This window comes from Mastomys coucha, unplaced genomic scaffold (assembly GCF_008632895.1).
Source record: "Mastomys coucha isolate ucsf_1 unplaced genomic scaffold, UCSF_Mcou_1 pScaffold14, whole genome shotgun sequence".
In the NCBI taxonomy this organism is placed as follows: domain Eukaryota; kingdom Metazoa; phylum Chordata; class Mammalia; order Rodentia; family Muridae; genus Mastomys; species Mastomys coucha.
Window position 1 is genome coordinate 15,121,330 of NW_022196896.1, and position 27,231 is coordinate 15,148,560.

General features: G+C 39.1%; 1 protein-coding gene across 1 annotated transcript in view; it reads right to left on the reverse strand.

Moving 5' to 3' along the window:
* The window catches only part of Fbxl4 (F-box and leucine rich repeat protein 4), a 75,557-nt gene that overhangs the window by 43,934 nt on the left and 4,392 nt on the right, over positions 1 to 27,231 (reverse strand). Inside the window, exons 2-5 of the mRNA XM_031366490.1 lie at positions 22,346 to 22,454; positions 21,010 to 21,591; positions 11,682 to 12,027; positions 3,288 to 3,532 (exon numbers count right to left, since the gene is read on the reverse strand). Coding sequence (XP_031222350.1) covers positions 3,288 to 3,532; positions 11,682 to 12,027; positions 21,010 to 21,521 — 1,103 coding nt within the window. The 5' untranslated portion in view covers positions 21,522 to 21,591; positions 22,346 to 22,454. The remainder of the gene's footprint in view (positions 1 to 3,287; positions 3,533 to 11,681; positions 12,028 to 21,009; positions 21,592 to 22,345; positions 22,455 to 27,231) is intronic.

Genomic DNA, 27,231 nt, shown 5'->3' on the forward strand with positions numbered 1-27,231 from the left:
CAGAACACTAACCCAGACAGACCAGAAGGAACCCGAGTCACTGGGCTGGCAGAGTTCCTGTGTGCCTGATCCAGCTAGTCCCAGTTACTCCCAGTCTTGGGACAGATGTTGGTTCCTGCTCACCTCTGATCCTGGGTGTGTCGGAGTGGAGCCCGGGAGTGGAGCTTCCTCTGGGTGTTGTGGGACTAGCTTCAGAGCTTGCGCCCAAGGTCTACTCTGGACCCCAGCCCGGACAGACAGGTGATAGAATTGATTTTTAACAAGTAATGGTATACATGGGCAGTACTCATAAATGTGAGGCTAGAAGTAGGTTTTAATAACTAATTAATTTTTTCTTTATTCCAATGTAACCAATTTCTTTGTTCTGATGATAAAAGTCCCTAAAACTCTCTTTAAAATATACCCAGTTCTAACTTTCACAGATAAGGTTTGTAGGCCACAAAAATACCAGCAAGCTTCTTCCCAAATACTCATCCAGAACAGCTCGCCAGTGGTCGCTACTGTAAAATGTGCTTTTTCTCTTTGAAATATTATATAAAGAAATCTTCAGGCTAATGTGTATAAATAGACCACTACTTATTCATAGATGATTCATTAATAATCAAGTCATGCATATTTATTGTTTATTGTGAGAAGGCTGCCTCCGAGTCATAATGACTGTCATGTTAGTCAAGTCAAAGAACCCAAAGCAATCAGCAGACAAAGCTCCAGGCCCCCACCCCCAAGAACCCTTTTTCTCTGTTCTAAACACATTTCTAAATGTGAACGGTGGCTGCAGCTGAGAGGGATGCTACCAAAAATGCATGGTTTGACTGGCTAAACCACCACAGTAAAATCTGGGTACCGACGATGGATATACTACTTCTGTGATCATACAGATGGCTGCAGAGCAAAGAATCCAGGTGAACTGGAAACCAGAAGCAGAGCTGCTACTGACAAAGCTGGGGCCCTGACTGACACAGGAGACCTTATCCACTGCCTGTCAAAATGAACAGGACTGCTGGGATTTCTCCTCACAGCTGATGCTTCTTCCCTTTCATTCGTATTCAAGCTACAGAGGTTTTTTTTCTTTCTTTCTTTCTTTTTTAATTAGATGCTTTCTTTATTTACAATATCTCTTTTCCCAGGTTCCCCTCCAAAAGAAAAAAGAAAAATAAGATAAAATAAGAAAAACAAAAAACGAAAACAAAAACAAAAACTAAAACAATCCCCTGTTCCTCCCTCTGCTCACCACCCCACCCTTTCCCACTTCCTGGCCCTGGCATTCCCCTACACTGGGGCATAGAACCTTCACAGGACCAAGGGCCTCTCCTCCCATTGATGACCGACTTGGCCATCTGCTATACACATGCTGCTGGAGCCATGAGTCCCCCCATGTGTACTCTCTACAGAGTTTTTAAAAACTTGTTTAATATAACGTTTACAGTACACTCACTGTTGTCATGGTCACCGACATCACTGTGCCAAAGTCAGACCTCACCACCACTGTCTTCCTTGGCCAGTATGGTCACAAGCTACCCCTGTTGCTCTTCATGAAAGTAAGCAACATGTTTATCTTCATAGGTTTTCTTCTCCATAGAATGAAGGGCTAAATTAGACATCACAAATATCCTTTTACATGGTCGACAATTCCTGCTACCATGTCTTGATTCATAGGGTGAAAACAGTTAAGGCCCCACTTAAAGTTGTTTCTATTACACTTATTTACCATGTGTGTCCATACATGTGGGTGGCATTCACACCCTGGCACCCATGAAGATCAGGAGAAAATTTGACAACTTCTATCTTGTGGATCCTAGAGATCCAAGTAAGTTGTCAGCTTAGGCAGCAAGTGCCCTTATCCATTAATCCATCTTGCCAGACCCTAAATTCCTAATTTTTAAAATAGAAAATTAATTTTTCTAGTCCAAATCAGTGAGGCAAGAGCGAGACCTTTATAACATAAACAAACTTTACTGACACCAGTTGTCTGTCCCATACTGTTTACGTTAGTTTACAGTCAACAATAAATGCTCAAAACAGCCATAGTTAGTTTCAATTCTTATTGGTCTTATTAGCAGTGAGAAAAATTTGCAGATGGAATGTTTTTGAAGCAGAGAGAACTAGCATTGGACTAAGGCCTCACTAGAATTCAAGCATCCCAATACAGAAACCTGGGCTGCAAAGTACTTTGGAAGAGTGATGGAAAGTCTCAAGAGGTGGCCTCAGAAGCAAAGCCTAGCTAGCTTTCTCTCTTCCCTCTTTCTCACATGGACTGAGTCATGGGAAGCAGCATTCCTCTTACCCAACACAATTTAAACCACAAAGCTAAACCTACAGTGCTACCTTTTCCTTGCCTTCCTGCCATAGAAAGTTCTTTAGCTGGCCTTTGCAACACATCCCTGCAATCCCAGTTGCTTAGGAGTCTGAAGCAGGAAATTCCAAGACAGATTTCTACTTAGGCTACAAAGTAATTTCAGGGCCACGTGGGTTACTTAGCAAGATCTTGTCTCAAAACAAAGTAACAACAGTAATAAAAAAGGGCTGGGGTTACAGAGATCTATGCAAGATAAAAGAGCATTTATTAATTTAAAACAACAGATATTGTCTCCAAAGTTTCTACTCCATGTTTGACTTTATAAAAATGGTGGGGTCATATAAGGCATGCAAGAACAATCATCAAAGTTAAGAGAAAAGCACCTGTTTGTATCCTAAGAAAAATTACTATGGCATTACTAAATGAATATGCACTTTTGCAAGCTTTCAAATGTTTAACAGGTGACATTTAATAGTAAGGGAACTAAATGCTTAAATAGAAAGGAGCAGAAACACCTGGGCAGGTCTGCAAGCATCGTCCTCTATTTAGCATGCAATTTCATTTTCAACATAATTAGCTTAAATGAGCTTCTAAATTTGGGTGATGTATTGCACATGTAATTAAGATTTAATTAAAAATGTTCTGTAATAAATTGTTTTCCATTTCTGACAAATCACATTAGAGAGGTAGATTTTGATTTGGAAATAGTTTTTTAAATGTGTTAATCATCTGTGCTGAAAATATGAGAAAGAAAAAAAGCAGTTCGGTTGAAAGTCACTTGGGATTTAAATAAGAAGTAAAGAATACAGCTGACCCTTACATCATTATGGAGTTTAGCTGAAGAGGATGGTTAGCACTCACTCATTTTTATAAATATCAATCTTTTTATTCTTACAAAATATACAAATACAGTTTAAAAACTGTTCTGTGAACAATCATATATGCAAGTCTAGTCTCTTTATAAAAAGCTGCAGCAAGGCTTTGTACCTACCTGCTAAATCCTGATACAGAGATGAACCCTCTGCTGCCAGTCCAAGACAGATTAAGCCACTGGACAAGAGCACAGCGAGCCCGTAGGAACTCCAGTGAAGTGTCATCTAGCTTGGCCCAGTATGGCTGCAGGTTGAGGTGGATGTACTGCAGAGGATCACAGCAGTGCTGGTGGAGGAGCCTGCAAGTCTGTGCTAATCTACACAGGTCTGGTAGTGAAAGATGATTCAGAATCAGTTGAATGAGCTATATAAAACAGAAAGCCAAGATCATCAACAGTGAAGGACAGTATCGCTTTAAAAAAAAAAAACACAGAGAATGTGGTCTAATAAAGAGCAGTATAACTTTCAAACATTATCTTCACAAAGTAGATAAATCAACATTTACCACATTATCCAACACATACATTACATTGCACTGCATTTTAAAATTGTTCAAATTCTCAACTCATGTTGACAAGTCATTTTTATACAGCACAAAGATATATACACTGGTAACTGTTGAAATAAAAAAAAAAAGAAACTGTGCAGAGAGAAGATTTTATATATACCAGACATTAGTGATACAAAAGAAAAGAACTTCCACTCTGAGTTCTAGGGGAATCAATAAATAGGCTAAGCTAAGCACAGTTTCACTGGAGATGCACAAGTATATGTCTTCCAGACAAGTGCCACTTACAGGTGAGGGGTAAAGCAGGAGGAGGGAGTCTAGTGGTGAGGATGGGGTTACAAGGAGCCTCACTTGGATTCCCTGAAAGGAATGAGGATTCACATTACAATGACACAGTAGGCCTTGTGTTTTCAAACACAGGGGCTCTCCATGAAAAGGAAGAAAGCTAATACAGAACTCCAGGAAAGCAGGGGAGGCAGATCCCAATGAAGGCAGCCAGCAGCAGCCATGGGGCAGCACAGATTACTAACAAACTCGAAAGGAGAAGGTAACTTTAATTACAATTATCCACGTAAAATAGTCCAAGATTTGTTTTCCAGTTGGGGCTTTCTAAACTAGTTTCAAAGACCTGTCATAAGTGCCCTAAATTGAACAGAGAATCAGAATAAAAAATGCATAGTTGTTTAATGACAAAAATCTTATTTAGATGAGAGCTTAGATGTTGTTTTTTTAACATAAAAGTATTTACCTGAATTTTCTACTTTTGTAAGTAATTATACCTTTTAACATAAATGATCTTCAGTTTAACATAAATTCCATATTAATGTTAGATCAGATGTCACTGTTTTGAATCCAATATTCTAACATTCAAATGAACAACAATATAATCTTTTAAGATAAGTTTAAAGATTATTTATAAAACATGAGCAGTTGCTGATTAACATGTATCTAGTGAGGCTTGGGGTACATTTGCGATTTCTTTTTAGCATTTGACTGTAAAATGACTTGACGATGTTTGTATGCCTGTATATGTACTTATTAGAAAAACATGGAAATAGAAATTATTAGTATAAAAGCTCTGACTAAAACAGCTTTTTTTCTAGACTTTCTCAACCTATCTTATGTTGCTTTTTTACCAAAACAAACTAAATACTGTATCACCAAGTTAGCAAGAATGCTCATCATCCTCTATGATGTAGGTACAGTTAGATCACTTGTCTCTGAGTGCAAATCCCATTTTTCAGTCCAGCTTGAATGCCCCCTTCTCCTTAGAGTTCTTCTTAGCAATTTTCCATCCCCTGACCCTAAACCTACTTACTGGTTTTAAGAACCCATGATGTATTCAATAGTAGCCCAATCTCTCTCCTTAAGTGAAAAGTACCACTGAAGAGTCTCTATCATAAGCAAATAAGTTAATGAAATTTCATTATCCAGATAACCCTGTTGACATGAGTATTACTACACAAACGAAAATGTGGAGGTAAAAATTTATAAAAGCCACCACTGAAGTGTTGGGGTTTGTCTTGTGAGTTGTATATCCAGGTGCGGAGTTCTGTGCCCCAGGATCAGATTGCAGTCTGGTCATGGACATTTTATTGACCAAGGTGCTGTAAAGGATGCTCCCCAATCATCTCTGATTGGATAATAAAAGGCTAGAGCCTGTGACAGGGTAGGAGAGAGGAAAGCAGGACTTGAGATCAAGTAGTAGGGTCTAAGCTAGGGACCATGAGGAGAGTAAAGTTGGGGAAGAAGGAGGTAGCCTTTAGGAGGATGAACCGTGAATATGGACATGAGCATGTGGCCCAGAGAAAATTGCCTGAAGGCACACATGGACCACAGCAAACAGAGCAAAACTCAGTTGACAAGTAACACAGGACCTATGGCTGGAATATATATTAGAATAGCTTAGAACCTGTCCAGCATAGTACCACAGCAAGTTAATAAAAAAACAGCAATTCTGTGTCTTTAATTCAGGAGCTATGCAGGCTAGCCTGGGGACAGAACCCCCTATAAAGTTGTTTTTGTACAGAAGAAAGATGGAAAATGAGATGACCACACACACCAGAGATCAGCACTATTAACAGTTGGGTTTTTTTTGTTTTTGTTTTTGGTTTTTTTTTGTTTTGGTTTTGCTTTGCTTTGTTTTCTGATCTCTTCCAGATAAAATGAACTTCTATTCTTGGGTGTGCACTAAAGAATAAAAGTATATTCACTGCTCAGTATCTTGCTTTTCTTATTTAATGATCTATCCTGTACATCTTTATCTGTACAAGCAAACCCACCCTATTCCATTTCACACATGTGACACTATAAAAATAACAGATGTTTACTGATTTACTTCCTGCTGTTTTCTTTCTTATTGCAAATAATATTGCAATATCATTGTATGTATTATGCATGCATGTTCATCTTGGTAAACTGGCAATATCTTTAGGATTAAGTTACCTACACTTAAAAGTTGCCCTTCTGAATGTTCATACCAATTTATACATTCATAGCGGATGTAAGTATCCATCTACCTAAATACTTGACAATACTGGTATTAAGACTTTACCATTCTGAGAGGTAGAAAGGTAGGGAATGTGCTGAACTGTCTTCATTCCTGCAGCCCTCTTCCTCATCCTCTATCACCTCCTTTTCAAATTTCTTTTTATTTTTGCTACTGTGGTTAACTGCAAAAATGTAATCCCAAAGGTACTGTAAGTATTTTCTTCTTTCCTCGTGGTCTATGTCAAGTGTTTTAACTCAGCTGCATTTGGCTATCCATCATTTCTCTCATTTTCATAATCTTCACTGTCAACCGTTTTCTTCCTTAATCTATGTGTATATGTTAAGTAAGAATCATGGCCACTAGGTGAACTTTTCAAATTAAAAAAAAAAAACTCTTTATATTTTAATTAGGACTTCAGTAAATACATTCTAACTTTAAGAAAAACTGACAGTATATTTGTGGGATCCATGTGTACGTGGATACATATGCATGACACTTTTGACTTACTGTGTCTTTCTACTCAAGGACATTATGTGACTTAACATTTAACAATCTTTAATGTCCCAGGAATTTCTAAAGTTCTGGATATTTATCTATTACAGTCTGTCAACAAACTTTTATTTACTAATTCTCCTGAATATCCTAATATATAATCACTTTGTCTGCAAATGATTTTATACCCTAGTTTTCAAAAAGTACACTTTTTATGTCTTTCTCATGCCCAAACTATTAACAAAAACTTACAGAATGGTATAAAGTAACATTTGTTGTTGGTTTTATTTTCAATTTAATTCTACTTACCTAATAAAGCCATGTGTGGTTTCAAAACTTTAATAAACATTTTTTAAAGACATAGTCTCATTCTGTAGGCCTAGCTGGACTGGAGCTCACTTTGTAGACATCTCAATCCAGTCATATTTTTGAGTGTTTCAAGAGGCTCTATGGCTAGAGGCTACTATCTAGGACCTGGTATTTCTACTGTTTGATAACTGTATAAGGCATTAGCTTAACTAGCAAACAACTACGTGTCTGCTTTTTGAAGAATGGATAACAATACAGAAACCTCTCCCAGCGGTCACTTTGCCATTAGTTTTGTCACCGACTTGAGTAGACCCTGAGATTACTTTTCATTTTGACTTAGTACTTTGGTATTACCATCTTGACTTTCTAATATAAAAACATGCCAGGAGTAAAACCTTGAAGATCTTTGTATTACTTTAAACTAATTCTATTCGGTACTTTTTTTTGTAGAAATAAATACATATTAAGAAAAATGGTCTGAAATTGTTTATTATTACTTAGTCTCATATAGCAATATACTAGTTCATAAAAAGTAAGTTTTTCTTTATTATATATAATTTTGATTAGAATTGACTTAAATATTTGAAAGAAACTATGAGTTATCTGACTTTGGCACCCAAAGTACCTTAAAATTTACAAAATTTATAATGCATTTTTTAGCAATAATATTGAAATTTATTTTCATAGAATTCTTTTCTTTATTTTTTTGAGACAGGGTCTCACTATGTAGCACTGGCTGGCCTAGAACTCACTGAGATCTACTTGCCTCTATGTCCTGAATTAGGGTGTACACCAGCAGACTAGTTCCATGGAACTTTTAACACTCTGTGCAAAAAGATATCCTGAATAAGAAAATAAATAACTTATTTCTTCCAAATGAGTTATTATTTGAATAACTCCTAGCATCTTCTTGTATACTCTAAACCTTCATATGAAAGGGTAAATATTATATGAAGACACATAATATTAATATAATGATATTCTGATATTAATATAATACAATCTTTTGAGAAATTCCAAAATATAAAAAGAATGAAAAATCATCAGAGCTATAACATTAACATGTGAAAGACTTCTTCTGAAGTTTGACTAAATAAAAGATGATAGATTTTTAGACCAAATAGACACAGCTCTTAATCACTACTAATATAGTAGCTAGAATCCATGAAGCTGCTTAGAGGTGCATCTTATCCTGAGCACCTTTAGAAGAACACAATGAATAGAAGAGAGGGGATGTTCAAAAGGACCCCATCCACAGCTGATCTGCCTGCTCTCAACCCTCATCTAATCTGTGAGCCCTTTTGGCCTGTGTTACAGCACTGACTCCTTACATGACATCCTTTTACATCACATGGAATCACTGTCCTTTCAAGAATGCTGGTTCTACATCCTGGCTTCTCTAGAGTGTGTAGTATATTTTTCTTTTCTTTTTGTTTGGTTATTTTATTTATTTCGTTAGCCGGGCAGTGGTGGTGCATGCCTTTAATCCCAGTACTTGGGAGGCAGAGGCAGGCAGATTTCTGAGTTCAAGGCCAGCATGGTCTACAGAGTGAGTTCCAGGACAGCCAGAGCTATACAAAGAAACCCTGTCTAGAAAATAACAAAAAACAAAAAAACAAAACAAGAGTAAAAAAGCATTTCAAATGTTATCCCCTTTCCCAGTTTCCCCTCCAGAAAATCCCTAAGCCATCCTCCCTCTCTCTGCCTCTATGAGGGTGCTTCCCCACACAACCACCCACTCCTGCCTCCCCATCCTGGCATTCCCCTACACTGGGGTATTGAGCCTTCACAGGACCAAGTGCCTCTCCTCCCACTGATGTCCAACAAGACCATCCTCAGCTACATATGTGGCTGGAGCCATGGGTCCCTCTATGTATACTCTTTAGTTGGTGGTTTAATCCCTGGGAGCTTAGGGGGTCTGGTTGGTTGATATTGTTCTTCCTATAGGTTGCAAACCTCTTCAGCTCCTTTAGTCCTTTCTCTAACTCCTCCACTGGGGACTTCGAGCTCAGTCTAATGGTCGGCTGCAAGCATCCGCCTCTGTATTTGTCAGGCTCTGGCAGAACCTCTCAGGAAACAGCTATATCAGGCTCCTGTCAGCAAGCACTTCTTGGCATCCACAATAATGTCTGGGTTTGGTGACTGTATGTGGGATGAATCCCCAGGGGGAGCAGTCTCTGGATGGCCTTTCCTTCAGTCTCTGCTCCACACTTTATCTCCATATTTCCTCCTGTGAGTATTTACAAGAACACTCCTCCATTGCTGGTGGGATTGCAAGCTAGTACAACCACTCTAGAAATCAGTCTGGCAGTTCCTCAGAAAATTGGACATAGTACTACCTGAGGACCCAGCAATACCACTCCTGGGCATATACCCAAATAAGACTCCAACATATAACAAGGACACATGCTCCACTATGTTCATAGCGGCCTTATTTATAATAGCCAGAAGCTGAAAGGAACCTAGATGTCTTTCAACAGAGGAATGGATACAGAAAATATGGTACATCTACACAGTGGAGTATAACTCAGCTATTAAAAACAATGAGTTCATGAAATTTGCAGGCAAATGGGTGGAATTGGAAAATATCTTCCTGAGTGAGGTAACCCAGTCACAAAAGAACACACATGGTATGCACTCACTGATAAGTGGATATTAGCCCAAAAGCTCAGAATATCCAAGATTCAATTCACAGATCATATGAAGCTCAAGAAGAAGGAAGATCAATGTGTAGAGTGTGTTGTATTGACTAAACCTTTGGTACATATTTGAAGCCATCTATATTCTCTTTCCTTTCACCATATAAACAAGCTAAAATTTCACAATCTATACCAAAGAAACATTCCTACTCTATTGAACCCCCCTGTTTCCTATGGCTGGGGCAGGTCATACCTACAACAAATTTACAAACACATTCTCTTATTTATTTGTCCTTCATTGTATAATAAAGTATAGATATAAAACTGCCTGATTAATATGGCCAATTTCTGGAATATTAGCTATTATTCCATATTCTTCTCTCCCATTCAAAATTTATTCAAAAAAAACCATAAAGCATATTATAATGATGCATCTATTCTAGGTTTTTAGCAAATTATTTACTAATTCTAAGTTATCTTTCACCCCATCTCAACCAGTTTTACTAAGCACTGAAAAAAAGGCAGCATCTTGAAGTCTACTGGCTGGATGAAAAAATGCAAAGCTTGTGGTAAATGCAATGCTCTTTGGTACAGTAGAGTTGACAGTTCAGCAAGGCAACGGTAACCCTACAGCTGCTGTCTGTGTGAATGACTATGCATGTGGCATCTCCATCCAGTTCCATGTCCTGTTCTTTCCTTGACAGATCTAATGTTATAGGCATACAGAAAAGCTGGTGTTCCCAGCAAGCCCCAATTGTTGTTCGTAACTCTGAATATTCTCTTTTCTCGGCCTCCATCATTCCTTTTAATGCTAAAAGTTAGGCATTTTTATCAAGTTTTGCTAAAATTTGAAATCATTTAAATATATTAAATCTAAATTCCTATCTTAACAGTTTTCAGAAGTGAGCAAAAATGAAAGCTGACGCACTTTCTAGAGGTGAGCTACTGCCACACAGATATTGGAGCCCCAGGGAATGACATTATCACCATCTCATGCCCCTCTCTCCCAACCCAACCTTCCCATGGAGTATCCCTTCCCCCTTTAAGATATGGATTATCTTGCATAATCTGTGATGTCCCTTTCTCAATAAAGGCTGGAGTAAACCCTTGGGTCTATGCCTATTGACTAAATACTTTGGACCCTTCAATTCTTCTATACGTAACAACTTTAGCTACTTTACAGATGTGCCACAGCATCTTAACTGTAAAATGTTCAACAGATGTAGTTGTTATTACTCTGGCATTCAAGAAGCTGCCTCATCATTCCATTTGAGTTTAGCTACTTATATCATTATACTGGAAAGTAAAATAACCATCAATTTATAAGAATAATATCTAGAGGGGTTATCCAGATCTGAAATTTTCATTTAAAAACTAACCAAATTGTTTTTAGCATCACACAGTTGTTTTAAAAGGGAAGCATAAATACCTGGTCTACCTGACCCCAGGGTGTTAGAAACAGGTAGGAAGAGATTTTGACATCACATATGTTCAGAATTCTCCTCACATTTGATGTCTGGAGCTAGGGAGGCTCAATAACCCCAGAAGGGCTCCCTAAGAAGACAGACACACTACAAATAAAATTTCAAACCAGGTATCAAACAAGTTTTTCTAGGAACACTGGGCAGCCTAGACTAAAACTTATAGATAGAATATAGCCTAAAGGCTGGTAAAGATGACCCTCAGGGAAACTGTGGGCAAAAAAAAAAAAAAAAAAAAAAAAAAAAAAAAAAAAAAAGAAAAAAAGAAAGAAAGAAAGAAAGAAAGAAAGAAAGAAAGAAAGAAAGAAAGAAAAGTGAAATACAGCATATTATTGATGTATGTGCTGGGTTCTTACTGCGCACTGATAGAACAACACAAGTTAACAGTTTATCCAGAATCTATGAAGTCAATCCAAAACAAAAGTTAAATTCTTTAAGTGTCTTTAGTTTTCCAATCCCCAAATATCTAACACATTAGACTTTATATGCCTCTCCAATACTGTTGTTCTTCTGATACCTGGCTAAGCAAGCATCCATTTCAGCATCAAACCCCAGGAACTGTTATATCCAATATTGCAACTATTTTGGCTTACCTCATATGGTAGTTTATCAAAATACCCATTATTTGGCCCATCCCCAAGGGCAGCACTGCTAAACTTTTTGTTAAGAGCATCCATTTCACAGCCATCCTTCTCTTCATAGTCATCATCTTCTAGATCATTCATGTCTACAAGTGCAGTCTTGAGAGAGAGCAGTGGCTTGTCCTTTGTACCATGTAGCACAACTGCATCTAATTCGGTGTAATAATCCAGAAGAGAACTATTTACTTCCAGTCGTATAAGGTTTGTAGGGAAATTTATTTGCTTAATACAAGGTTTAAACTGGCGAGCCTGGGAAGCATTCACCTTCGTAGGTCTCTCTGACCAAAGAATCTCCCATCTGCCAAAAAAAGAAACGTCCCTACAATTTAGAATGAGATCTACCAGTACTCTTAGGGTACACTTCCCTACCCCACTAGTACAGTGTGAAATAAAGTAATCAAGTAAGGTGAAAAGAACCAAATGCAAGATTCACTTCCAGAATATTATTTTTAAAACTAAAAACTCAATGTTAGATATCTCTACTAAAAAATTATTACAAGCCATCCAAAAGTTCTGTGTTTTTCCAAAGATTTCACATTGGTTAAAGACTAGAATCAATAGTTAAAGATATCTTAAGAATCAAATTCAGTTTTACAAAATAATAAACCCTGACAAAACTAAGCACACATAATAAAGCGGATTCTCAACTAATTTTGAGGCAAAGCTGACCCTCTGACTTCACAGATGTGTGCTCTTCAGCATTTCATTCTTGTTATTGGCCCCATGAAAACTCAAATCCCGTGTTCTTTCTGTGTGGGGAAGTGAACATGTGCAGATGCACTTGTATGGAGTCCAGAGGAGGACAACCAGGAGGATCATTTCTCAATCACCACTCACCTTGGTTTGGTTTTGGTTTGGGTTTTTGTTGTTGTTAAGACTGTCTCTACCTCTGCCCACAGTGACCTTACAAGTGTACACCACCATGTATGTCTGTTATGATCTCAATATGCTTGGCGCTGGGAGTGGCACTACTAGGAGGCATGGTCTTATTGGAATAGATGTCGCCCTGTTGGAGAAGGTCACATTGCAAGTGGGCTTTGAGACCTTTCTCAGCTGCATGGTAGCCAGTCTTGTTTGCCTTTGGATCAAGATGTAGAGCTCTCAGCTCCTCTATTACCATGCCTGTCTGAGTGCTCTCTGCCATGATACTGGACTGAACCACTGAACCCATAAGCCAGCCCCAATCAATTGCTATCCCTCTTAAGAGTTACCTTGGTCATGGCGTCTCTTCACAGCAACGGGAACCTTAACTAAGACAATGCCCTACTGTTTTCACATGGGATCTGGAATGAAACTCATACCTTTAAGCACTTTACAGACTCAGCCATCTCCTAGCCTTCAAGCAATGTGTTCCTAGTTTTAAAATGCAGTCCAGATATTCATGCCTTTATCCTGAATTGCCATTTTTTTATTCTTTCAATCACAACTATATCCATAGTATTTAACACATATCTAACATATAACAACAGAATATCATTGTCTCCTGTCCTTACAACAGGACCTTCACTTCCCAGACAAATAAATGATCCTTTCTTCTCTCACAATAAACTTACAACTAACTCATGTGCTCATGATGCCTTCTCCAATGAAACGTACAGTGTACTTCTATTACTCTCCCATGCCCACAGAACGCTTCTTATAAAACTATTCCTTAAAATTACATAAGATTTTTCATCAGTAGTGATACCATGGAATTAATAATTTCATATATGTTATAATTAGCAATTCTAATATTATTATCTGATATATCAGAAGAAAAAAGGAGCGAATAATCATTTCCTTGGCTAACAGAGATTTTAACTTAGTTTAAAAAATTAGAAAACTGTATTGTGACTCCTGCCAGGGAAGCATATGGGATGCTGCAGATCTTCATCTCTTCCTCAGATCATGTGGTATCTCAGTTAATGTTCTAATGCTGTGCAGGGATAGCATACCCATGGCAACTCGTAAAAATGACAGCGTTTCATTGGGGGCTTGCCTACAGTTTCAGAGGTTTAGTCCATTATTATCAAGGCAGGAAGCATGGCAGCCTATAGGCAGACATGGTGCTGGAGAAGGAGTCGAGAGTTCTACACCTAAATTGGCAGGCAGCAGGAAGAGAGGGTGACACTGGGCCTGACTTGGGCTTCTGAAATCCCAAATCCCACCCCCAGTGACACACATTTTCTCCATACCTATCCATACCTATCCATAGCCACACCTGCTAATCTATTTAAAGTAGTTCTACTCCCTAATGACCAAATATTAAAATATGAGACTTTGGGGGCCTTTCCTATTCAAATCACATGTGACTATTAATGTTTAGTTAATAATAAGTAAGCTACAATCCATAGATACTCAGAGAATAAGTATAGTGTAAGGGACTAGAGTGTACAAATATTGCTAGTAAAGGGAAATAGAACCGATAATTATGAATAAATGGGGAGCTGGAAGAAGTGCATTACATGGTGACAGAAGAGGGGACAAAGAAGAGAATACAGGGAAAGACAACTAAAATTAAGTGTCATTTGAGGAGTAGTTTAGAAAACCCAATACAGCAGAGATTTCCTAAAATATATACATATATGAAGGTGTTGTGGCTTGAGTAGGTTTGGCCCCCAAAGACTCATGTGTTTGAATGCTTAGCCCACAGGGAGTAACACTATTAGGAGGTATGTCCTTGTTGGAATAGGTGTGACCTTGTTAGAGGAAATGTATGACTCTGGGGGTGGGCTTTGAGATCCTATGCTTAAGCTTCACTCATTGTGAAAGAGACCCTGACCTTGGCTGCCTGTAGAAGATAATCTCCTTCTGGCTGCCTGTTCTTAGATCAAGATATAGAACTCTCACTTCCTTCTCCAGCACCATCTCTACCTGTATGCTGCCATGCTTCTTGTCATGATAATAATGGACTAAACCTCTGAAACCAAAAGCCGGCCCCAATTAAATGTTGTCCTTTATAAGAGTTGCCTTGGTCATGGTGCCTCTTCACAGCAATAAAACCCTAAAACAAAGGTCAGTCTAAATAATATCACCAAATGATGGGAGAAACAGAAAATTAACTTGCCACCTCTTGTTACCAAAGGAATTATGTTACATCTAATTGAGCTGTTGTCCAAAAGGGCACCACAGGAACCCAGGCTGCTTCCACAAACTGATAGCCAAGTCCCATTGCAGAACCTACACAATTCACTGAACATGGGGAAGTTGAGCTGGTGCCTACATACAGCCTTTACCCCTATGTTCTAACATCTTTGGTACAGGAAATAACTCTGCATGCTATCAAAGGAAAAATATAAGCCAAGTTATCGACAATGCCTTTGATCTACAATCGTGTTTAGCCTACAAGTTGCTACAGCAATGGTGGCACAAAGCTTGAGGAAGTAATCAACCAACCAATAACTGATTTGACTTAAGGCCCACTCCACAAAATGGAATCCATACCCTAAACTGCTTAGAAGTTGGAAGAAGATAAGACTAAGATAGCCCAGAAACCTAGGATAGAACCATATTCTACTGGTCTAAAATAAAAGGTAGTGATAAAAGAGCTCCAATTATACTCATAGATCAGTGCTTTGTTCAGCCACCATCAGACAAGCTTCCTGCTGAAGTAGATAAGAAAAACACAAAGACCCACACCTAGACATTACAGGGTACGGGGCAGGCACCTTGGAACACTCATCCATAAATGGGATTTTCCTATCAAATCTCTCCCCTCATAATTCAGAAAACACTGAGGAAGAGGAGTTAGAAAGAATGCAAGAGCCACAGGAGATGGAGAATACCAAGAAAAACAGGCCTTGTGAATTTACATGAACAAAGCTCATATGAACTCACAGAGACTGAGGCAGCGTGCACGAGGCTTGCACAGGTCTGCTCCAATTCCTCAGCATATATACTATGGCTTCCAGTTTAGTGTTTTTATAAGATTCCTGAGTGTGTGAGCAAGTGGATCTCTGATTCCTGTGCCTTCTCCTAGGCTCTCAGCCTTCTGTTGATTTGTCTTCTCCAACTTCCATGACATAGTTTCATCTTATTGTATTATAGTTTACTTTGTTATATTTCTATTATTATCTCCTAGAAGCCTTTTCTTTTTCTGATTGGAAACAAAAGGGAGTGGATCCAGACCACAGGGAGGTTGGGGATGGGGACTGGGAAGCACAGAGGGAGAGGAAACTGTAATCAGGGTGTATTGTGTGAGAAAAGAATCTATTTTTAATAAAAGGGGACGAGAGTATACTTTTAATGCTCAATATATACTATTTTAAAAATTGCTTTCCAAAGAGCTTATAGCATGAAGTATAAAAGAATGACCACTGAAAGGATCATAATTGTTTATAGTAATGTAATCCTTAATGTCAATGTGAGCCATATCTCCTGATGATGGAATTTATAACTCACTGATTAATACTTAAATTTTTAGCATAGTATCTAATAATATTGTTTCCATTAAATAACAGACTATTCATTTCCTTGACCCTAAGTAAAAATAAACTAGAGTAAGGCACAGAGAAACTGAAATAGACAAAAGTTTATAAGACTCAAGAAGAAATCTAAAAAAGGAGGCCACTGATATGTATTCTGATAGTCTTTACATATACCAAAATGGAACTAAGAAGAACATATGGCCCCAACCCTGAGAAAAAAGAGAAGGAAAATATGGTCATTCCTACCTTCAAGAATCAAAGCATAAGTTCACTGAGAATTCTTTTAAATTTTTTTCTTTTCAAGGAATTTAATGTGATACTTCAAATATGTATGCAACATACAGTGACCAAACCTAGGCTTCCTAATCTACCCCTGACCCCTACAATAATCTTCTCAATTTCTAATAGTCATTAGTTTCCTTTTAGGTTGTTGTTATTTTGTGATTTCCTATGCTGTTGGCTAACAAAAATCACAAAAACTATGAAAGCACGGCTCTTAAATCTGTGACTAAGATTCTAGGAAGCTCATTTCCTACACAAAATTCCTCAACTACTCCAACAGGAGAAAGAACATGGGATGCTATTCTTCCTATGTCAGGCTTATTCATTTAACTGAAGAATGCATAATGTCCACCCATTTTGCTGCAAATGACAAAAATTATATTCTTCTTTATTGTTGGCTACTATCCATTGAGCATACATGCTACATTTACTTTATGAATTCATCTGCTGATGGGCACTGAGGTTGAATCTGTATCTCACTCTAATGGACAGTGCTGCAGTGGACACAGGAGTGTAGCTGCTTTGGGGAGGTGAGTTCCTTCCCTTTGGACATACTCAGAAGGAGACTCCTCCACAAGAATTCTAAAAAACTCATCCCCCAGGATGTCAGAAACCACAAAGCAAGAAACATTATCAGGGACTCCTATCGTTTCTATAACCATAGTTATCACCCCCTTATCAGTTATCTTTTGAAGATTCTCTTCTGAAGATTAAAAACAAGACTTATCAAATAAAAGAGCTTGCCTCTGTACTTAAGAGACAACTGTCCAGCCCATCACTAACAAGAAAGTACCAAGCTGCCATTCTGTGTGAAAGACCTGCCCTTTCAATTGTGATTTCGTGATAAAATCACCATCCCAGGTCTACAAGGTTAAGGGAACCAGGATTCAGCAATGCATGAAACTGCTACATAGTGACTTCCTTTGGCAGTCAATTCTTCCACGGCAGCCACTGCTCGGCCTTCCTAACTTCACTGAACTATCAAAGTGTTTTGAGCACTGGAAAAACAAAGAAACATTATTCCCCAAATAACAGGGGAATCCAGGTTTCTTTGGAATGACATCAATTTGCCATTTTCTGCCTTTCTCTTCACCTTCTTTCTCCCTCTTTTAACGTGTAACCCTGAGGTAGCCTATCTTCTGATCCGTGGCCACAGATCACTTTGTACTACCTCTTTCCTTTTCCTCTTAAGAGGCAGTAGGCAAAAAGCCAAAAGGACACCGAAATCAATAGACCTGCCAGTGATTTCCTATGCTGTTGGCTAACAAAGTCACAAAAATCATGAAAGCACAGCTTTTAAATCTTTGAATGTTTAAGACTATTGGAAGCTCATTTCCTACATAAAATTCCTGAACTACTCCAACACTCTCGAACTCATTTCAACTCCTAAATGTCACAAAACTATTCAATTAAACATACGGCAACAGTCTAGAGCTCTCCTGACTACAAGGAAAGAGAATGTACCTTCTTACATACAAAGATACACACCTTACTGTACAATTGTTCTTTATTCAAGATTTGTGCTAACTGGATATAAGTGATAGCAATTTGATAAGTGGTACTGCTGTTTCATTTGTCTTCTAATGCTAGTGTATTAAGCAAAGTGAATGATCTGTCAATTGCCATATAATATAGTTGGCAGTAGCTGACTCCTTTCTCCCACCCATGGCCCCTGGCATCTTGTACTTATCCTCCAGACAGCCCTGGGACATTCATCTGCCACCCTGTTAAGAAAACTACCAGGGGCTCCTGAGCAGCATGTAGCCAGGTTTGTCAGTCCCCTACAGCCCATTCAAGGACGACAGGTAGTCAGACTGGAATAGGAGACTGAAATCACACAGAATTGTACCCCTCTCTTCTGAGCGTCCCTCTCCCTGTTGGTACCTTCCACAGTAAATAATGACACATGGAAGCGCCTGTAGCTTCTGAAAAGCCAGTGCCAAGACAGCTCCGAGACCTCACATTCCAGAACCTCCTAGTTTAGGTTTTCAATCCATCTTCTGAGGTTTGCTGCCCCTAATGAAGCTTGGGCTTTTCTCACTTCTTCAACACTGATCTAAGCATGGAAGGTGTTATCCTTCTCCACTTTTCCTAGCTCTCCTGCTGGAGCCACCTTCAACCTAAGTAAATTTACTTCCTTGAGTAAACCACTCTATCGACCTTCCTAGAGTCACAGACACATTAGGTTCCCCTAGCCAGTACAGGTCCCTTAAAATGTCACAGTCCACTTCCAAGATGGTTTGTAGCTCAGAAAAAAAGCCATCTTTGTGTGGTTCTCTATTTTGTTCCCAGCAGAAAAAGGATGTCCAGTGCATGTTTCCCACTGTCTAAAGAAACTCACCAAAATATTAAGTTACTAAATCTGTAAGTACCTTTTCATCTTCCTTTTAGTTGATGAAGAATCTCTTGAGCTCACAATCAGTAAAACTTAAAAATGCCTTCTTTGAGCTAAGTAATCCCAGCACTGGGAGGATGGAGGAGGGGACTGCTGTGAGTTCCAGGCCAGCTTGGGGCTAGAATGAAACTCTCCAAAAACCAAAACAAAACAAAGCTTCTTACACTATAGGAATACATGTGCATCTGACTCATTTTCTCTTAAAATGTATTGATGTTTTCTGAGGAATAAAGCTAAAGTCAATAAAGCAAATCAGAGACATCTACAAATTAAGTTTTAATATTACACAATCAAATCAGCTATGCAGAAGTATCTGGGATCAGAGAAACGGCTATGTATGTGTCATAAATCTCAAATCTATACACAGTGTTTAAAATGTGGATAAATTTATAATAATGATAAAGAATGACTGGACATTATAAATAATTCCCACGTGAGAAAAGATTTTGTCCAAATTCCTGGTTTCTTTTTTCCCTTCAGGAAAGAAGTCTGTATATAAGATGATGGTTTTGTGTTTTTAATAATTCATTAACAACACTGTACACAGTAAATTATCAAAGAAATTTCTAGCAATAGTTGAGCTGACCTCTGTATTTGTTTCTTGGCAGAATTGGAACATGTTCCTTGGAAGTAAGGACAGAGATGCCAGCCAACAGTGTGTGTTGGGAGCTTCCCTGCACCTCACTTCTCCTACATTAGTTTCTGGGGTCCCACAGACTGCTACCTGTGAAAGGTGCCTGCAAATGACTGCCAGCTAGAATAAGTTTATAGGACAAAGGTTTTTGTTAAGTACATTGTTGATGCATCCTCAACAGGTATAAAAACACAGCACATGACAGATACTAAAATGTTCAAGGAATCAGTCTCATAAGATTAACATGAAGATCTAAAATGCAGAGATCAACAAGTAACAAAAGAATAGACAATTGATTAGATAAAGGAAAGGGATATATAAGTGGTGCTTAGATATAGGAAAAGGTAATCAACCTCATAGACAATTAAGGAATCTTAATAAAGATAACAAAAAACATTTTTCACCAAATTAATTACAAAACTATGAAACTAATTAACATTGTATTTCAGCAAAGCATGTCCACATTTACATTTCTTGTAGAAATATAAACAGGTAAAGACCTGTTAGGAAAATTTGGTCCCATACAAATATGTATCTCTTTGGCGAAGCAATTCTTCTTGAGGCATTTATCTCACACAAAGCTTACAGAAAAGTGAAGTGATGTATGTTAACTTTATTCTCTGCATTAATATTTATAATAGCAGAAGATTGGCAAAAGCTAAGCATCTATCAGTTGAGGAGTAGTAAATTAACAGGGCACACAGATGGGGCACGTTATGTGCAGCTACAGGAAAGAAACAATGAGTAGTCAGCTTCACTGCTACGTAGTGAAACAGATCAGCTACAAATCAACCTGAGCACTCATTACTGTATGGATGAAGGAAAGTATTATATTTACTCGCTTATAGCTACAGAAACATGGGAATGATGCCAAGACAACTTTACAAGTGGTTTCTCTGGGTAGAAAGGATGGGTCGCAGCACATGGAAAGGACATGTATGCATGGCTGCATTCCATACCTTTAGACAACTGGCCTACATGATCATATCACTCCCCCAGGGAATTGTACAAAAACAAGAGTCATGGGGCTGCTCTACAGATTAATAATGTAAAAAGACTTCCAGGGGAACTCAGCAATTTGTTAAAACTTAGCATGTATTTTTAAATGAATGTACTATGGAAGCATTCACCTAACAACAAGGCTAATATCCTAAGGAACTCTAGACAGCTTAACTCTACAAGAGTACCTTGAGTTGTACTTAAAAGTATTTGAAAACAGTTAGCATGGTGTTGCACCACATCCCTATTATCTTAAACTATGCCTTTCTTTTACAGTAAATTTTGTGACAAGCAAACAATATAATCTATGATTATAATACGTGGTGTTTTAGGAAGAAAACACACATTAAATTTGCATGTGAGTGATTCCTCTTCTTCATCAAGACATTAAAAAAAGATATTTCAAAAATCAAAGGTATCTAAATGACTTAAGAAGATGCTGCCAATAAGGAAAAAAGATAAACAAAAACCAAATCAAACCAAACCAAAACACTCCAGTGCTGACACAGCTCAGCCTTCCATCCATACAACCTGGGTCATTAAAAAGGAGAAAATGAGTCTTACCTTACTTCAGCTGGGGGGTTTGGGGAGTAGGGATTTGCCGAACAAGCCAGGATTCTAATGACTGCCCCAGGATGGTAGGTCTCCAGCACATGGACAGCTGTGGGATACACTTGTTGTTCAAAAGTAAGTTCCACATAGTCCTGGCTCTGGAAACTGGACGGTGTTCTTCTGAATGGCAAGGAAGCACTAGGACACTGATCCCACCATGTTCCATAGGTTCGAAACACAGCTGTCTGCGTGAAGTCACCAGAACTTGGGAAGACATTAGGTGCACCTGCCAAATTCCACATGGTATAGGACATGCTGTTCTCACTGCCGTAATGGGAACTGAAATCCACCACTTCTTTAGCATACTGGACCACCTCTGCATTGAGAGGGGAAGTCCGGCTGTTTGACACTATAGTCCTATGGCTGTTCATCATATCTCCTCTTGTAGCTGTCCTGGCTCGACGCCGAAGGCACATATAATAAAACATGGTCAGAACTGTTAACATGGGAAAGACTGGTGACATCTAGTCGTGAATTATGAAGCTTCAAAAGGTCAGGTGTCCTCGGTGAGATGCATGAACTCTGAAGGATGGTCTACAAAATGAATGGCTTGGTGAAGTAAAATAATTTAAATAAGCAAGAAAAAAAAGGAGAAAAAAAAGGAGAGAAAAGAAAAGAAAAGAAAAGAAAAAAGGAAAGAAAAGCATGGATATAGCAACAAAGAAGTGTTATCCCAGTGCCGTTTCCTGATATGACATCTGGAAACGTGAGTTTTCAACTATAAATATGATCTGTCATAAACAATGTACCTAATATAATTTGTAAGAAACTGACATATATAACTTTATGCTAAAGGGGGAACAAATTGCTGACATAAGGCAATGGAAGACATATGAATCCCAAAGTCATTTTATATAAAATAACCATCACTCAAGAACTATCAACTACTTGAACTTTTAAAAATTAATGTTATTTAAAATGTATTGTAGACTACTAACATATCACTTTTCCCTCAGATCACCTTAGGCACTGACATACTTTCACATCTTAAGGGACAGTACTCTACTGTTCCGCACAGCAAGCACCTTTACCTGCTGAACCAACACCCTGGACCTATGATTCCCTGTGGTTAATTATTGAATTCTCCCAAACATGCTATGTACAGATTCTATATCATGGAAATACAGATTTTCAAGATGACAGTTAATTAGACCAAGGAAATTAACTGCCTTACATATCACAGATCAGCAGATGGCATTTAATCTATACCCTTATCATTATTTTTTTAGGGCAGTTCTCAGCTACCTGGCAACTGATCTGTTGCCACACATTCTTAGGAATCACTCACCCCAGCTCGAAGGGTCACGTGACACACACGGGAAGTACAGGAACTGGTACCCATCCACGTGTCTGAAACACGCATGCTGCTTTCACTAGAGATGCAGAATTGAGACAGCCTGAAACAGAGTTTAAACAAACATTTTAATTTCTAAGGTAAGAATTCAGATTAGCCCAGGAGAAGTACATTTACAAAAGTTTGGCATGCTGATAGAAAATCGATGAGATAAAAAGCATAAGGTAATTTTCCAACTAGGCTATATTTCTAAGAATTTATGGATAATCCTGAACTAATAATTTTTAAAATTCTGTTTATCAGAATTTGATAAAAAAAAAAAAAGTATAACAAACCATACTTTCCTGGAGGTTTCAAACATATTGTTTTGCTTCAATCTATGCCTGAAGAAATATTTTAGGAAAACCGAACAGTGTCTTTAAATTACATTGCTGACAGCAGCCTGATGTAGCTGTCTCCTGGGAGGCTCTGCCAGAGTTTGACAAATACAGAGGTGGATGCTCTCAGCCATCCATTGGACTGATCACGGGGTCCCCAATGGAGGAGCTAGAGAAAGGACACAAGAAGCTGAAGGGTTTGCAGTCCCATAGGAAGAACAACAATATCTACCAACCAGACCCCCCAGAGCTCCCAGGGACTAAACCACCAACCAAAGAGTACACATGGTTGGGACACATGGCTGCAGCCACATAGGTAGCAGAGGATGGTCTTGTCTGGCATCAATGAGAGGAGAGGCTCTTGGTCCTGTGAAGGCTCAACACTTCAGTGTAGGGGAATGCCAGGGTGGGGAGTGGGGAGTGGGTGAGTGGGTGAGTGGGTAGGTGGGTAGGGGAGCACCCTCAGAAGCAGGGGGTGGGATAGGGGTTTTGGGGGGGGGAAGGTGTACCAGGAAAAGGGATAACATTTGAAATGTAAATGAAGAAAATATCTAATAAAAAGAATTAAAAAAAAAATTCTAGACTAGTTTGTAACCTTCCCGTCATGAAGACGCCAGGAGGCCATTCGTTTCAAGCTATCTTGAAACAAGATAGTAGAACTATATTTGAATATGGTTCATAATGCATTCAAATTAGTTTCAACATTTCTCCCTGCCCCCTCTAGCCGTGTAAGGATGTATAACACACATCCTTATATTCTCCCTGCTTCTCTAGGAACTTCTTTTTAGTCTCCCTTCTAGGCTTTCTTCCTCTTCCTCCTTCTCAATTATACAAAGAAAGAAGATGTTCAAGGAAGGGTTTGGGTACAGACAGGTACAACAAAGTTTAACCCCACCAGTGCCCGTCTTCCCTTCCCTTTTTCCACCGTCTCCCCTACGGCTCCTACTCTTCCTGAGACTGCTGGTCCTGTCCACCCTGGCACTGAGTATCCATGCCTGGAATCTTCCAGTCCTCTGCTGAGGTACAGCTGGCCATGCCTCCTTCATCTCTGCCATGGTCCGTTTGAGAATGTATTGATCATCCATGTCTCCTTCGCTCTCTTAGCCCTATTTCTCACCTACAAATATGTTCCCTTTACAACAGATGAGTTCCTTAAATTAAGAGAATATGTCCTACTTTAACAATACCTGATAAGGTGTATACCAATATGAGCTCAATAAAAATTTCCTGATTTATATAAATTTACCACAAAAGACTAATAACCTTAAAGTAAACATAGAAATGAAATCAGTGATTCCTCAAGACAAAGTTCATAAAAAAAAGAAAAGGTCCATATCTTGATATGAAGAAAAAGGAGGAAAATGGATAATAAAACCTGAAACACAATAGGCCAGAATCAAATGTCGAACTTCCCTGAAGCCATCCAAGGAGAAATAGTATACATATTGAAATTTTACTGTTCAAAGAGAATGTCAAAAGGGGAAACTTCTGTTAGTACAAAAGCAGCCCCTGAATACATAAAAGAGACTTGACTCTGGCCACAAAGGAACTCTGATTGAAATTAAAGAAAGAGTCATGAAAGATATGATTGGAGAAGTAAAAGACTGCTATTTTCTCAAATATGAAACAGTTTTAGCACTCCAAATCTGTGCTAAGGGCAGGAGCTGATTATGGAGAACCAGAAGAAACACAATTGTGAAAGTTCTCAGAGAAAGGAGGGAGAAGGAGAGAGAGAGAGAAAGAGAGAGAGAGAGAGAGAGAGAGAGAGAGAGAGAGAGAGAGAGAGAGCAATAACCGAAGAGCTAAGACAAGAGACAAACCAAGACAAGACTATAGAGTAAGAGTACCCAGCAAGGTAAATGCTATCCTAGAACCAGGTAACAAAGTCTCGCTTCATTTACATTTCGATACTAAATGCTTAAAACACATGGGAAAACATACAGCACAGTAAAAAGATATAAGAAGGGATCTTAAACCTTTCAGTGCCTCTTTTCCTCTAAGTGAATGCTCCAGTTAGGCATCTTACTGTGTCTGTTTGACTGTTGGTAGCTGGCAGTGGTGGACTCAGCCACTAGGAGTGCCTAGCACTCCTGCACTGGATTGGAGATAAGTTTCCAGCACTCACTTCAAGTAGCTCACAACCCGTTCAACTCCAGCTCCAGGGAATCTCCAGCCACCCTCTATGGCCTCCAAGAGCACCACACTAGTGTACACAAATCCACACACTGAAACACACACACACACCATTTAACACAGAATATTTTTTTAGATGTCGAAGAACACAAAGATTTTCTTTAAAAGTTCCACCAAGGCCTGCCATGCTTTGGTTCAATGCCCCTGCCTCTGCTGCCAAGGCTGTGTTGGAAGCTTACATGCCATGCTCTTAGGACCATAGGAGATATCTGATCCTTTAAGAAGTGAGGTCTACTGAAAAGAGGCCATCGGAGACAAGAACTCAGAGAGAGTATGGGGACCCTGGCTCCTCCGTGCCTCCCAACTTTCATGAGGTCAGCAGGCCTTCCTCACATGCTTTGTCATGTTCTAGGCCCCCATGGGCCTAAAGAGAGACAAGTGACCATGACTAGAACTTCAAAAATCCTGATCCAAAATAAAACCTTCCTCTTCTTAACTTGATCCTCGGGTATTTGTTATAGTGAGAGAGCCTGATATAGTGAGTATCCCCTAAAGAGAGTAAGGATGTGATCCAATGAGTCTGGACTAGGGCATGGTCTCTAGAAATTTAGTGTCTTGTGAGAAAGTGAAGCAAGCAAAAGACTGAATTAACTAAAGGAAGAATACTAAATGCCATTAACTAAATGGCAGAATCGGGTCTTATTTCTGTTTCTCCAAGTTTCTTTAACAAGTACACCTAAACTTCTAAAACATTTCACCAAACTTGCTTAGTTTAGTTAAAAGAATAGAAAAGAGAATCTTTTTTTTTTTTTTTAAGCAGAGCTGAATGATGAGTTGAATGATGATTCTCTGGGGAGCAGATATGAAAAGCCCTTTCCTGCCCACCATGCTGGCATAGTGAAGGTGTTTGTAAGCACAGGCTACCAGCCAGAGTATCTCACAGATGTATGGTATCTACACTTAACCATTTTCTTCACTATCTTATCATGGACAAGAAAGATTAAGTAGGAAAGACTGAATTTAGAAGCACCCTGAATTTCTTAAGGCTTTAATAAGAAAATAAGTTATTTTTGCACAGTTTCCTACATCTTTCCTAAGTCATATTTAGTATGTTTCTTTGGTTGTAAAAAAAAAAAAAAGAAAGTAGTTAGTAGATAATTTGTATTAATTTTTTATTTTTTGTTAATTATTTTAATTATTTACATTTCAATTGTCTCCTCCTTTCTGGCACCCTCCATGAACCCCCCCCCACCTCATTTCCCTTCTCCTCTGCCTCTAAGAGGGTGCTCACTGACCCACCCACCCACTCCTGCCTCACCCCTCTAGCATCCCCCTTCTCTGGGGCATCAAGCCTCCCCAGGACCAAGCACATCCCTTTCCACTGAGGCCAGATAAAGCAGTGCTCTACCAATGTGTAGCAGGAGCCCACTGGCCCATGTATGTTCTTTGGTCAGTGTCTTAGTCTCCGAGAGCTCTGAAGGGCCCAGTTAGTTGATACTGTTTTTCTTTCTATGGAGTTGCAATCCCCTTCAGCTCCTTCAGTCCTTCCCCTAACTCTTCCATTGGGGACCCCAAGCTCAGTCCAATGGTTGGCTGTGAGTATCTGCATCTGTTTTAGTCTGGTGCTGGCAGAGACTCTCAGAGGACAGCCATACCAGGCTCTTGTCTGCAAGCACAAGATAGCATCAGCAATTGTGCCACACATGGAATGAATCCCAAGGTGGGGCAAGAACCCTGAATTTTAACACACATGAAGAGAGAGAGAAAGAGAAAGAGAAAGAGAAAGAGAGAGAGAGAGAGGGAGAGAGAGAGAGAGAGAGGGAGGAGGGGAAAAGAGACAAAGACTGAGAGACAGAGACAGAGAGAGGGAGAGAGAGAGGAAGAGAGAGGAAGGGAAGAGGGAGAGAGAGAGGGAGAGAGGGAGAGGAGGGGAAGAGGAAGAGAGACAGACAGAGACAGAGACAGAGGGAGGGAGAGAGAGAGGGGGAGAAAGAGGAGGGGAAGAGGGAGAGAGAGAGAGACAGAGACAGGCAGAGAGAGAGAGAGGAGGGGAAGAGGGAGAGGGGGGAGGGGAAAGGGAGAAGAGGAAGGAGAGGGAGATAACACAGGCACACAGACACAGATATTTAACTAAAATCTAGGGATGTGAGGTTGATGACAAAGAAAAAAAATAGCATCCCCAATTATTAAAACCATACTAACTAGATGCATTTAATTCAACCAAATACTATCTATCTTCACTTCTCCCTTCCTTTCTCTCTCTATCTCTCTCTCTCTCTCTTTCTCTCTCTCTCTCTTTTTCTTTTTGGTTTTTCAAGACAGGGTTTCTCTGAGTAGCCCTGGCTGTCCTAGAACTCACTCTGTAGACCA